This window comes from Polyodon spathula, chromosome 19, assembly GCF_017654505.1.
Source record: "Polyodon spathula isolate WHYD16114869_AA chromosome 19, ASM1765450v1, whole genome shotgun sequence".
NCBI classification, from domain to species: Eukaryota; Metazoa; Chordata; class Actinopteri; order Acipenseriformes; family Polyodontidae; genus Polyodon; species Polyodon spathula.
In genome coordinates, this window is record NC_054552.1 from 9,820,745 (window position 1) to 9,834,954 (window position 14,210).

The following is a 14,210-nucleotide window of genomic DNA, read 5'->3' on the forward strand; positions in this document are numbered from 1 at the left end:
GGGGAAAGATGTTGCCATTCAACCATGCTCAGCCTCACGCAATACCATTGTAGTAGATCAAAAGTGCATTTAAGTTTGGATCTGATGTATTTTTTCTTTCAGCTTACGGGTCTGTAGTTCCAACATCAGCAATGAGTGATGGAGGTAACATACTGCAGGAAAATGCATTGCCTCAGCCCACAAGTACAGTTTAATCTCTGTCTCATAGTAACATATGACAAACCACTCCACGCAGGGATGCAGGTACATTTGCATATTGTGGATTATTTGCTGACAGTGTTTTCTCTGTAGAGTATAATGGATTAGAAGTGAAATTGCTTCTCATACATGTTTTAAAAGGGCATAGAAAATGTAATAAATGTGATGCTAAATACAGCAAGATCTCATTTCTAGAAAGCCTACTAAATTAGTTTCAGCAGGGTGAGATTGAATTGGGTAGCATCTCATTTGTTTCTCATTTAGCAAGTGTTACCTGTTTGTTTTTGTGCACTGCTGTGACGCAAACGTTTTTACTGGGAAGTTGGGTTTTTAGTAATTTCTTTGTAAACTTGCACATCGTCACAGGGTATGACATTTCAACAGATGATAAAATACAAGGCATTTGTTTTCTATTCTTAATTTGGCAACATAATTCTGCTGAAAATAACAATAGCCTAAGTGGTACAGTAGATCATTGTTACTATAACTTCCAAAAGGAATTACAAAGAGAATTGTGTATGGGCCCGAATATATTATCCCTTACATAATACATTTTCTCACTATTGAAATAAAGGAACCACTCAAAACAACTGCAAACAGCATAAAAAGGTGAAAAGCAAACAACAAAAACAACGACCAAATGTCAGGAATCACTTCCCCAAGGACAGGTATTTTCCACTTGTTGTTGTTTCACTTTTACTGCCCTGTGAAGGCTTATTGTTTTATAATATAACGAGTAACGCATTTTGTTGCTGCAATTTGTTTTCTCAATAAGATTTGAATTTGGAGCAATTCCATATCACACGTATTAGGGATCCTGTATCAGGGCCACATCTCCAGCATTTGCTTGAATCACTTAAGCCACAGGTATACACTCTTTTAGGGGTATAATATACTATAATTACTTAAACTGAATTGACCTTAACTTTGCATTAGGAGAAGAATATTTTATGTTACTCCAAACTCTATGCCAGTTCTCATTGATTTTTTAAAATATTTAGCTTATTATTCATTGTTAGCATTATGGGAGTCTTCAATTATGTCATAATGTTTAGTTATAAATGTATTTTGATTAAGAGGGTTAAATAAAAATAAGTCAATATTAGTGGGTGTAAGGGTAATATTACCAGAACCAAGTACATGTGTTACAGCCTTTTTAACCTGTAGATATGTTCTGGTTTCAGTGGCATCAATATTGTATTTATCTTTTAAATTTCATGGCAAAGAGAATTTATTGTTATTAATTAACTCTCAAATTCTATTGATTCACTCAGAACTCCAGTATTTATTTCATAGGCTTTCTGATAAGAAAGAACAGGGTTATTCCATATTCCTGAGTTGGAATTTATGTTTTTTTTTTTTTTAAATCCAGGCGCTTTAAAAAGTTTGTTAAAAATAATTGAAGAGTGGGTTATGTCTTATAGGGAGAGGCATACCATGCAAAAAGATTTCCTTTAAAGGAGGAGTGTTCAGCGCAGAAGTAATGTATCCAGTGGTCAGACTTGGTGTCATGAGTATGGAATATGCAACAGATACAGGTTACACAGTCAGGTAGCAACTGAGAAAGGAGGAAGCCAAGAGATCTCAGTTTCAAATCCCAGCTCATCTGTCATGTGACCCTGTGTGAAAATAATTTTGCTGCAGTCTTATACAGTCTTGAAAACTGCATACAAGCCGGGGTCCCCATACTGCATGTAATAATGGGATATATTGAATTAAATCAAGCTGTATGTTAATGGAACCGTTCCAGAGTGTTGTTTAACATGCTTCAATGAATATTGATATTGTGTAAATGGGCTGTCCCTCATATGACTACATTATTTTGTCCCAGACTTCAAAAGACATTGAGGAAAGACTTCTAGTCGAAACATTTGTCATGGATTTTTGGTTTCTTTCAGTATTCCCTCATTCAGCACCGTGGAGTGTTTGATAGTTATGAGCAGTATATACAGTCTGCATCTCCCTGTTGCATTTCAATACCACGAGACAAGGGAGCTGGAAAGATGTGGGGTAATTGTTGCGCATTACAGGTAATGACATGCAGTTTTATTATAATTGTTCATGTCTATTATAGGAGCTTTTGGTTAGATTTAAGTTACATTTTCATAACTGGACACATAAAGGGCCTTGTTTTAATGTGTAAATCTGGTATTTTGACCGACTGCTGTTTAAATTAATTGGACAGACCCCTATGGCCTTTAAGACTATCCCAAGGGAATGATTATCTTAAAATAATTACAACCAGGCCCCTGATCACTGAATCATGAAGTGTGAACTGCTGTAATTGAACCAGAGAGACAGGCTCAACTAAGCTCAAGTATAATGCATGACAATTAAAGCAGCAGCACAGTAGATTACCTCTACCCTGTTCATTACTTTAGATGGGAAATAGTTTTCAAGTAGACACATGCTTTGTCTTACTTATTTTCAAATAAAGGAAACAATAAAGTAGCTAACTCAGTTTCCAACGTATGTTAAAATTAAGTATATGGTGGGGCCAAGCTTAATTTCAGGGGAAAAAAATGTAAATGCAACTTCCCAGGGTGCCAGTTATTGCACTGTATTTTTTTCAGTAGCCCCCAAACAACCGTTATTCACAGTGTAGAAATTCAAAGAATTAGATTGATAATCCCTGTATCTGACTTGTTTTCTTATATGCCAGATGGCTGAATACTGGCTAGTTGAATATTCTTTTTAACTGAAAGGTAGTTTTGCATCATTGTACACAATTATGCTGGTCTTGTTTTCCTACCACCACAGATTTCGACACAATCATTGGACATTGCATGTAAAAGTCTGTCATAATTTGTTTTTACCGGAATGTAAAACGTTTTTAAACAACACTGGGTGAACACCACATTTTAGTTGACAGGAATGTACTGTACACACTATACTGTACATTTGCAGTGCCACCAGGTTAGCACTAGGTGGCACTGCAGTGCCTGCAGTGTTGGAACCTGGTCGTACCGCATGCATCAATCGTTTATTTTTAATCTACATTCACCAGCAACTGAGCTGTGTAGATACGTACAACACCTTCCTTGCTCTAGTTAAAAACAGGTAGATTCAAAACAATATAGAGTTCATAAAGAAAGCTGCAGCTATATGCTGTACACTGGAGGTAGTCGAAAGAATATTGTATTCTTTAATACTTGAAATAAGTGATGGCTTTAAAACTCAATCCATATTCCTCTTACTAGCATTAGCAGCATTGTCACCCTTCTGTAGTTTTAAAGATCTTTCTTTTTTTTGTGCTTATTTTCAAGATACAGTGAATTCAACCTGAAGTCTATTTCAGTGTTTTCATTTTTTTTTTAAGACATATATATTAAAAGTATTTAAATCACATATGCTTTTAATTCAATATATTATCTTTATAAACATTTTACTTGGTCCGCTTTTTATTGTGTTGAGAATATTTTGAAATGTTCCAAAGATAATTCTGTAGACATACTGTTCCATTCAGGTACATTTGCTATAGATCACAGCTAAACAATTGCGAGACCAGTGATAATGCTGGTAGTGCTAATAAGAGATAAGAAAATACATTTAAAAACCTTGGTTAGCATTCCTTTAAATTATATATGCACTAAAATGTAAAAGATGCAAAAGATAAGAAAAACACAATGTTCTTTCTAAATGAGAGGTTTTGTAAAAAAAAAAAAAAAAGCCATAAGAATGATCCGGGCGTTTCATGTTTATACATACAAATACACAACAGCATGTGTTTTTTGCATTATGACTTGATTCTACTGTAAAGTACAGGTGGTCCAGCCTTCACCTCTAAATCAAAAGAGCCTTAGTTATGAAGCTGAACGAGCCACATGACTCAAAGCCACCCACTGGACAGCCCTGCTCTAAATGAACACTGCACACTGATATGGAGTTTAAATTTAATCACAAAGTGACGAAACGGTTCCAGAAAACTGAGAAGAGTCAGCTCTTACATAGAGTTCCATTGCGTATGCCCTGCTTAAGCACTGTTTAAAACTAGACTTTGAGCCTGGTAAATAAGATGCAACATGCAGGGAAACATAACATGGTTTTATTGCCAAACGGGTCAGTGGAAAAGTTTCCTGTAAATGTCAGCTGCTCAAATTTCCATTTGATATACAGTTCCAAATAAAATAGATATTACAGCTGGTGCTTTCACTCCCAGTCATACTTCAGGTGGCTTCTATTAGTTTGCATGAGATAGAAAATATGTCACATTAAAATTAACTATACTGTATATTATTTATTATTTAACTATGTATTATAAACAACTAGTATAGGAGTGGATGCCAGCATGCAGCTCTCTCTCTCTCTCTTTTATTGTATCGCCATTGCTGGTTGTGTGCTAATGTATGTACACACCCATATCCTAACTGGAAAGATACCAACAAACATTGGTTGCTAGGAAACTCAAGAGTCTGTCGGGGAGCAGTCCAAAGAGCAGACTAGAATTCTTATACAAAATAGTTAAGTAAAATGTTTGTAGTTGGGTAGCGGAGAAAAGATGACTTACTTCTACCATCAATATTCCATAGAATTATGAAGACCTGAACACCTGACATTTAGTCCTAGGCCTCGCTCAAGCAGGAGTCAATTGAGCCAAACCATGTTTTGTGGTGTGGATGGATATGTTCATGGTGAGTAAAAGAATCTGAAAACAGCAATTATGCAAAATAATGACTACATATTGGTGATATTTTAACTGCGTCTGGTTGCAGATGAGATGTAGATACTTGGAACAATATCTCACACTGGTTTCACAGTGTAGATGATAACAAGACATTATTGTACCTTAATACATGAGATGCAACTGGTGCAGCCAGCAGCACGTACTGGCAGTGCTATACACCTATTGAAACATCAGCAGCTTGAATAGAAGCACAACCCCCCACAGCACCAGGCAGGACAGGGATAGTTAAATAGATTGAAGCAGTTAATACTCCTCAGCAGAAGACCCCCGCGGATCACGTGGACCATTTATTTTGTTTAAGCGCTCGGCTCTAATTTGCTGCAAATCCTTGCTGGGTTGGCAGTATGGCCATGTGCTCCGGTGACAGCTGTCCTGGCAAAGCATGAATCACAGTGAGGGGAGCAGTGACAATGAATAGAGAAAAGAGCTTTCAATTACATTGTCCCCCTGCGCCACCACACATTCCTCACCCTTTAAAAGCTATATGACAAGGGGGAGTTATTTATATTTATTTTCTATTAAGGGAGTCCACCGTTGGCTGGAAGGTATTGAAATGACACGTCTAAAAATAAAAATAGAACAAGTTAGCTTAGTATAAAGAAGAATAGCTTTCTTATTTTTTTAAGTGCCTCTGCATTTAAAAATGAGGTGAGTCACTCCTTTAGAAAAAAAAAAAAACATTGATGCTTTTATATAAGGCAGGGAATGAATCATATTTCCTCTTTTGTTAAGAATACTAAGTGTTGTGTAACACAAAGTTCTTCTATACTTTCTTTGAAAGAAGTAAACATAAGTAGTGTCTTAATGAGCATCTAATACACTTGTTTAATGCAAATGCACTTTTCTTGCCATCTTATAAGGGTCTCTCCAGCTCTCTCTCTCTCTCTCATGATTGAGTGAAAAGAAATTCATATGAATAAGCAAACAATATTATGTGTGCTATTCAATTTTCAGACTTGAGAGGGAAGGTGTATTAGTTCTCCTCCTCCTCCTCCTCCTCCTCATATTGACATCAGCAAAAGACACATACTTCGAGCCAGAGCTTGCTCTTCAGTTGACTGGTAAGATATTCATCTATGAACCGTGAGGTTAGATGTTCGCATAGTAACTGAATGATACCACTATCTAGTCAACTTTTAAAGGATCCCAATCACTTAACAGCAAAAATGTGGTTAAGTAACCCATTCCATATACTCATAACACTTTTGTGTAGAAAAGTGTCGCCTACCCTTTCAGTCTGTCTTACCCAAAGGTTCGATGTGGCCATTCCAAATGAAATCTAAAGGCAGTGAGTAAGACCCATGAACTGAGCAAAAACAACACACAAACAATCTGTCTCTGCAGGTGTCTCTTGTGCATTATTGTCACCAGTTTCACCGCTTGCAAAGATTAGGGCTTATTATTAAACACAATTTTATTTTGTTAATCGACTGTCCCTTTTGTTTGCAAAAAAAAAAAAATCACCTCTGATTGTAATATATAAAATCTGCAACTCCTCCCTTTTGCAAGCCAGGTTCAACATAGTGAGCAGCAGATCTAACAAAAATAACTGTGATGGGAGGCTAATACCAGGTGCTCTGTTGGCAGGTGCATCCGTATTGAAGGCTACACAAATAATTATGCTTTGGTCTAGAAAGGAACAACAATATGGAGTCAGTAAATCAGTGAGGAATGGCATCCCATCAGAACCATTTAATCTGGCCCATGGTGGCCCGATGCCCATTTGAAAGTGTTACTGTGTATACAAGCCAGATATTCCCTATAAAATAAGTTTATGATCTTCTCTCGATGATCTTACAAGGTCGGAAAAAAATGGAGATAGTGACAAAGCAGTGCAGTAAGAAAGGGTGACTAGGAACCCTTTTGAAATGTTTCCCTGGATACATTTTGTGGAAAAAGTCAAAGCATAGCTACTGCCAACAAATAAATCAGTTGTGTGGCAAGCTATTGGTTCTTTCAACATTCAAATACATTCAGTGATGAAGCTCAGTTCTGAACTTGCGATAACACATCTTTTGCAAGATGGCAATCACATTGCTTTTTTTTTTAAATTTACTTTGTTTTAGAGTTGATTTGAGTGAATGAACGGTGCTTGCAATATATAATTTTGTCCATTGACTACAGTTACACAAGAGGAATGGATAGCCAGAGACTTCCCCTTGCCTGGCCTGTTCTTTTTAATCCCTGCTGAATGATCTTGACGAGACATTGAGAAGGGATGGTGTGACAGGACGGCGTCTGTGGTGATGTCAGGCCAGAATGCAGGAAGCAAAACAGAGGCAGTACTGTGGGACAAAAGACGCTTGCGGCTTTGTTTTTAAACAAAAACACTTTGCTCACAGAGAGAAATAAAATATTTAAACAAAAACAAAATCACGAACACAAAACAACCCTTAAGGTCCGGCTGGGCAGTAGCCTTCACGGATCCTATACGTTTATTTTTTAATCTCTCTCGCTTTCTTTCCTCCTCTCGAACACCCACACCGAACTAAGAGCGCTGCAGGTTTATATTTACTATGGCCGAGGGGTTAACAATCAATTATCTCATTACAAATCACAATCTGCACAAATTATTTAATTATTGGCAGAGGACAAGCTGCCAACCTCACCAGAACACATTTTGATAAACAAAAACAAAGAACACTGTGCTTCACCATCATATATAAATACAATAAATCGTACAACAAACACATAAAAAACAATAAATTGCAAAGGGGCGAAGGGGGAGACCACGTTCTAAAAATAAGTAACAAATAAACGTACAGGGCTCCTCGTCCTGTTACAGATGGCCTTCAATCCTTTGTGAGAATAGGCTGGCCTGCGTTTCAAGGCAGCTTCTGTTAATCTATGACCCACAGAGAGTCAAGATTAACATTTTAATAAAGCTGTTGAGGATTGCTCTCCAGAATATCACATTGTAGGCATGTTAGAAAAATACCAATGGCTACCAACGTTTTAATACCAGCGTTAACACAATTGAAACAAATAATGAAGCATTTATGTCCGAGGCAGCGGTGTGAGCACATAACGAAAGACAATTATCCTCAGCTATAAATGCTGAAGGTCATTTCAGCTCCTCGAAGCACAGCTGAATTAAACACAAATGTGCCACATTTCAGTTCAAACAATCTTGGTTTCATTACTAAACCCTCCTTTAACCTGATCTCACAACATCTGCCCTTTCAAAAACTGCACAGACAGAAGCAACTGCTCTAATATCTAAAGCGTTACATGAACAAATAATCGGGCCTGGTCATCACTGGGTGTTTGCTAATGCGGGCCGAGTGTAAATATTCCCTTGGTAACCAGGTACTGCAGTTTAATTATTTCATATCATGTGGCCTCTGTGGAGGATATCCTTTCTATTATAAACCCAACAGATGTTTTTATGTAGACATTATTTTTTTATGCATTTTAGGTTATTATGGAGTGGATCATTTTAGGCTCCTTGAAATTTATTTTCACAGTTAAAGTAAGATTCCAAAATCCCATTTTAGAGGGCACTGTACCTGTGGGATAATGGCCTCTTTATTTAGAATCTGATTGGCTGAGACGATCCATGATGTGTGTAATTATTTATTCAGGGTTTTTCTATTATTTTAACCATTTCAGTCCTGGCAGGACCTCAAGGTCCCGCCTTATCTTAGTGCCGTTGAGAGTTCTTCAAGTTGATGGGACTTTAAAGTCCCATTTACCAAAATACATGTGCAAAAAATATGTTGTCTTGTTCTCATGTATACTCAGTAAAGGAGTTCCTTTTTGAATGTTATAACTTGATATTGTATTCTTCTGCTCGACCAAAAACAATTCACAGATATATTTACCTTTTCAGTGTTTCTTTCCATTTTGCTTTTTGTAAAGGTAGATGTTCTATTTGAAAATTCTGAGATCAGCTGCCAGGGGGTAGTGCCCTTCCTAAATGGTGGATGAAAGGGTTAGGGTTTTTAAAGCACTGATATGGTTGATGGTAAAGCAATGAATTACCAACAGTGATACCATTTGTATGGCAAAATCTAAAATTGTTGCCACTGAAATGCCATTGTAACAATGACTCATTCCACGGTTGCCATTGAAGATCATTTGATAGGTTACAGTGATAGTTAATTAGTGGTTGAGCTGTCTTCATTTTTTTTTTAACGGTTAGACAACACAGCTTCCAAATGAATCAGTCATATGAGGGCAGCAAAGGTGTGCTACATAATGCAGGCACATACAGTAGATAATAAAATAATGCAGTGGTTCTTATTAAACATATCTAGCCATCCAAATAGCTTTGCAGTTGCTTAATACTGAGTGGCCATGAAGTCAGTTGTTGGCTGTGATTCACATGGGCCTGGCTGCCAATTTGGGAGGGAGGTAGGTCAATTCTGTGGCCCCTGTGCTGCCCGTTGCCATGGGAACAGTGTTTGGGGAGAACTGAGATAGAATTAAATATACAGAGTGCATAAATATAACAAGCTTGATAAGGTTAAAGTTAATCTACTAGTTTGAGCCTAAAACACCTGGAGTCAGGATTAGTAACTAAACGCAGGAACAACATTCCTAAAGGATAGTATCCCTAAATCGGGAGATCCCACCAATATGCATTTGTTGTATGATATCCGATTGACAATTTTAAAATATTTTTTAAAGTGTGTACTTATGTTTTTGAACTGTAATACACAGAACTAATGTACAGTGTAGATAACTGGAAGAAAGAGAAGTTTGTGTGGTAAAAATATATTTGTGTTCAATGTATCTGCTATGAACATGGATGGAATAGAGATACTTAAAGAAATCACACCAGCATCCAAAGATTAAACTGACCTTGCAGAAAACATAGACATCTGGGCACAACTCTGACATACAGTTGGGGGTAAGAGAAGCTAAAATACCTTATTAGCATTTGAGAGCCACTGAGGTGGTGATAGGCTGTCTAAAGGGAGAGAACTCATTTGCAACAGTGACAGCCAGACTAGGAATACATTGAATGATGTTCCTACTCTTTGTGGTTGTAGATATATGCAAAAATAAAATAAAATCCTCTGTGGGGGCACTTACAGTTTGGTTTTAAATAAACATTCATATCTATTTTTGCCAATATCATATTAGAACATTACAGTGGCCATTACATATCCCTACTGTATATAGATATACAATGAGACCATGTATATCTTTAAGAAATGTAATCCATAACATTGCACCCATATTTAAAAAATGTGTATTGCATAGACATGTAAATATAAGAAATATAACTGTATTATATTTGGAAAGGTAAAAATTGCAACTGGGTATATGACAGTGGGATGGCTAAATAACAGTGCAAAGTACAGGTGATTGACAGCTAGTCTGAGAGGGTGGCAGCTCTAAATTAATTGTGGACTGGATGATTGACAAGCATAACTAACTCTGGAATATAGTAGCAGCTTAATTTTATTTAATTAACATTTGCAAATAGATAGGATAGAACACATGGGCATTAATTAGCAGTTTGATCGACACAGATTACGGAATTACATTGGAGGATCCAATTATTGGTGCACTGGGTGAGAGTTCTATGTTTGATACATATTTATATCTGGCTTTTTAAAACACACAGAAGTCTAGGCCAAATTTCCACTGGTGTTTAGATGAAGAAATCTGTTTTCTGTGATTGAACTTGGAACTCCTCTTCAAGAAGGAGATAAGAAAACACTGTCAAGTCAAATATTTCAACCAAAAAGAGTGAGTCACCACCGAAAGAAGAAAAAAACTGCATGTTCAGTTTCACACTAAAATATAATTAACCTTCGGTACATTCTTCTGTATCAGGAAGCAAGCCACTTTGGCAGTCTTGTTTTTTACACACCCCAACACAGTTTAAACTGAAAGCGCCCCCCCCCCCCCCCCCCCACAATACTCTCTTCTAAGACCTATTGCCAAAAAGTAATTCTGAGAGTCAAACTTGCAACAGTAGGAGGTTATACATCTCATCTTCATGCACAGGCAATATGCTAATATGCTGATAATTTAAGTAGGAAATGGTAGCTGATAATATCTTAAACATGGATTTAGAACCTTTTTTTGATATGCATAGGTTAAGACCAGTACATTTTTCCCTTGAGCCATCATACATCTGCTTTGCTCGCGTTGCTGTATGAACCAGAATGGCCAGTTGAAAGCCATCACGATTAGTGTGCTGGAATTTTCTGCAGGAATAACCGAAAACTCAGTTCCATAAAATCCGTTCCGGGTTTTCAATAATTTCTCGTCTTTCCTTGTGTGCTGTTATAAATGATGTGGTATTTCCTGTCTCGACATCACCAAACAAGTATAGCATGGCTTTTCAGATATACATTACTTTCCCCGGCGGTCCATGTATTCTCCTCAAACCGCCGAGCTAGACAATACAGTTTTGACATTTTGTTTTGTTTTGTTATGCTTTGCTTTTCATAATTGATGAAGCGCGGAGTCTAAGCAGTGGTCCTCACACGGTGGTCACTTAAAAAAAAAAAAAAGCACTAAACAAACAAAAAAAAAAAAACAGTGATGTGTCTTTATAGTTATAAGGATGTGCAAAGATTCATCTTTTAACTCCGTGAGCGTGAGTCTAGAAGACTGGGACACGTATGCCAGCAAGTTCTGACTGTAATTTTGCAATACTCAATTTCCCTCGTACGAGAAGGCAATGCAATGGGATTAAGCAGGTTTTTTGAACCGTTTTTTGGAACCGTAACCAATTCATGAGAAGATCTAATTTTCTTCTTTTAAAAAAGGTAGGTTTTGGATCTTTTTAAAAAGGATAAATGCATGTTTTGTTACCGTACTTTTGTTTTTAAACATCCCATTTCAACGTTATGCAATGTTTATGAATTGGTTATGTTTTGTTGCGTGCAGATTCTGGAATTGCAATATGTGAACCAATGCGCAATGAATTATACCATTTATGTGATTGAGATTCGTGTACATAACAAGTTGCACTGTACGGCATTCATGTAATTGTCAAACGATATGTGCCTCCCATTTACAGGCTTAAATATTCACCTACTGTTTATTTTACGTCAATATTTTCTACCCCGTCAAAATGTGCTACTGGTAGCAAAATATGACACGTATAAGCGTAACATTGTTCTGCCCGGTCAAAATTTGATAACGTTGTTTTTTGTGTCTAGTTACAACAGTCCAACAATTAATCTTGGTGCTTATATATAAAGTAGTTTTAAAAAGATTTTTCAAATTATATAGCAGAACTAAAATAATGTAATATAATTTAACATTACTTATTTTCACTCACACCTGGCTACTACTACTACTACTACTACTACTAATACTAATAATAATAATAATAATAATAATAATAATAATAATAATAATAATAATAATAATAATAATGTTGTTATTATTAATACAAATAAATGTATAAATAAATATAAATGATTTTTCACGTGTACCCATATCATGTGTGTTGTGAAAATGTAATACCATATTTTTATTTGTGCTAGGTCTACCAACTGAGAGATGCCTGAAATATATCCTACTTTAATAGTTGAAAAATGTGATGGGTGCAGATTAGCTGTCAACATTTCATAGCCTTTTGAAGTTCTGTGTATGGAGGTTCCAAAATGTTTTGGGTGTGTGGACTGTCAAAATGTAATACATTGCCAGTTCTGTGTATCGAGGTACCATCATTTGATGGGTGCTTCTCTAATGTCAAAATATCATATCTTTTTTTTTATTTTTTTATCTCCACTTTGGCGCATTGACTCATTATAATTAAGGTGGTGGAGTCAATGACTGACACTATATAGCACATACACACTGTCAGTAGCTGTCTGTATTTAATATCAAATTAATTAGTTACATCTTGAGTACAATGTAAGTTTACAAAACAGTAGTTTCATACCTAAAGAAGTTGGTATTGTTTTTTGATGAGCGTCCTTGGTAATATGCAAGGAAAAAAACATGTGCTTGCGCAGTACGCAAAGTAGGAAAATGTTATTCTTTAACAAATTGACAAAAACATACATAACTGTTTCACAAATTGTACACAGTAGTGCTTGTATTGTAATTTAGTTACATAGACTGGAAAAAAGAAACGTTAATTACATTTACAGTTTCGTTTAAGCATGAAGCATTTTATCAGGTTTACTTTTGTCTTACCAACAGAAGGTTGTGACATGTTGTCATAAACACGTGGGGTGGGAGTTAAGACACGTAAACAACGGTGACGTTATTACATTGTTTCCGAAGTCAACCTCTCTCCTCATCTGAATGTGTCACGTATTTTTGTTGGTCCCTTAAAAAATCTCTTAAAAAATATAAACTCGTCGTGCGTTGAGTTGAATAGGGTTTCTCAATTCCGCACCCCAGTTTTTAGTCCCTGTAAATTAATAATAATAATAATAATAATAATAATAATAATAATAATAATAATAATAATAATATAAATTGTTGCCAATTAACCCATGTTTGCTGTGTCTGCAATATTGATTTTCTGTACTGTTCTGTGAAACTCTGTAGTAAAAAAGCTGTTTGTTTCTTCAGTGGCTGTTTGTACAGTACTGTGGTATGCAGTATACACTTGGAGAGTTCTGGAATCTTCTTGGCAGTCCACATCATGGATCAATTGGTAGGCTGAATGACTCTAGGTATTTTTTCATGACTTAATATAATGTTCAAGCAAAGACACACAAAAAAAAGGAATCAATGTTGCAAAGCTTACAGAAAATCATATACTAAAAAAAAAAAAAAAAAAAAAAAAAAAAAAATTATTAAGCACAGGTGATGTTAAATATTCTACCAGTGGATTTTCCTTTGATTTATGTATTTATTTTTGCATACACTATATGTCATTCTGACAAGATGCAGTTGTGTGTTTATTTACAGTCCTTATCAGACTCTCTTTATGTATTACACTGTGCTCAATACAATAACCTTTGTGCAGCTAGCAGTCTGAAGAACCTTACTTACTGTTAGTTGTGTATCTTTATTTAGCCAAAGACTAGGCTTTATAAGGGGGACTGGATGGAATCAGAATCCTAGGACATACACAGCGAATACATTGCCATATCTACAGTGATTTCATGTAAGACGAGATCAGTGACCTGGTCAGTCAGGGTATTCTGCCAGAATGACCACCTGGATTCACATTAACTACTTTCTAGACCACATGACCTAGCTTTAGAACTATATTCTCCCTGCCTATTTTGAAATGTATTCTGAGATTACACAGAAACTGAAAAAAATAACAATTTGCCTTAAAGGCTTTATTTATTTATTTATTTATTTATTTAATTACCATGGAAATTTATAACAGTGCACCTTGAGTGTACACATAATTTACATGTATTTTTTTTTTCTGATCCATAAT

At 36.0% G+C, this 14,210-nt stretch overlaps 1 protein-coding gene across 4 annotated transcripts in view; it reads left to right on the forward strand.

The window, feature by feature from the left end:
- LOC121294833 (oxysterol-binding protein-related protein 5-like) overlaps nucleotides 1-14,210 on the forward strand; it is an 83,878-nt gene that overhangs the window by 10,515 nt on the left and 59,153 nt on the right. Inside the window, exons 1-2 of one of the 4 annotated variants that reach the window (XM_041218949.1) lie at nucleotides 11,008-11,616; nucleotides 13,385-13,469. The exons of 1 other annotated variant lie outside the window; for it this stretch is intronic. In XM_041218949.1, coding sequence (XP_041074883.1) covers nucleotides 13,458-13,469 — 12 coding nt within the window. In that variant the 5' untranslated portion in view covers nucleotides 11,008-11,616; nucleotides 13,385-13,457. Of the gene's footprint in view, nucleotides 1-11,006; nucleotides 11,617-13,384; nucleotides 13,489-14,210 lie in introns of those variants that run through there. 2 more of the 4 variants (XM_041218947.1, XM_041218952.1) reach the window with 2 other exon arrangements.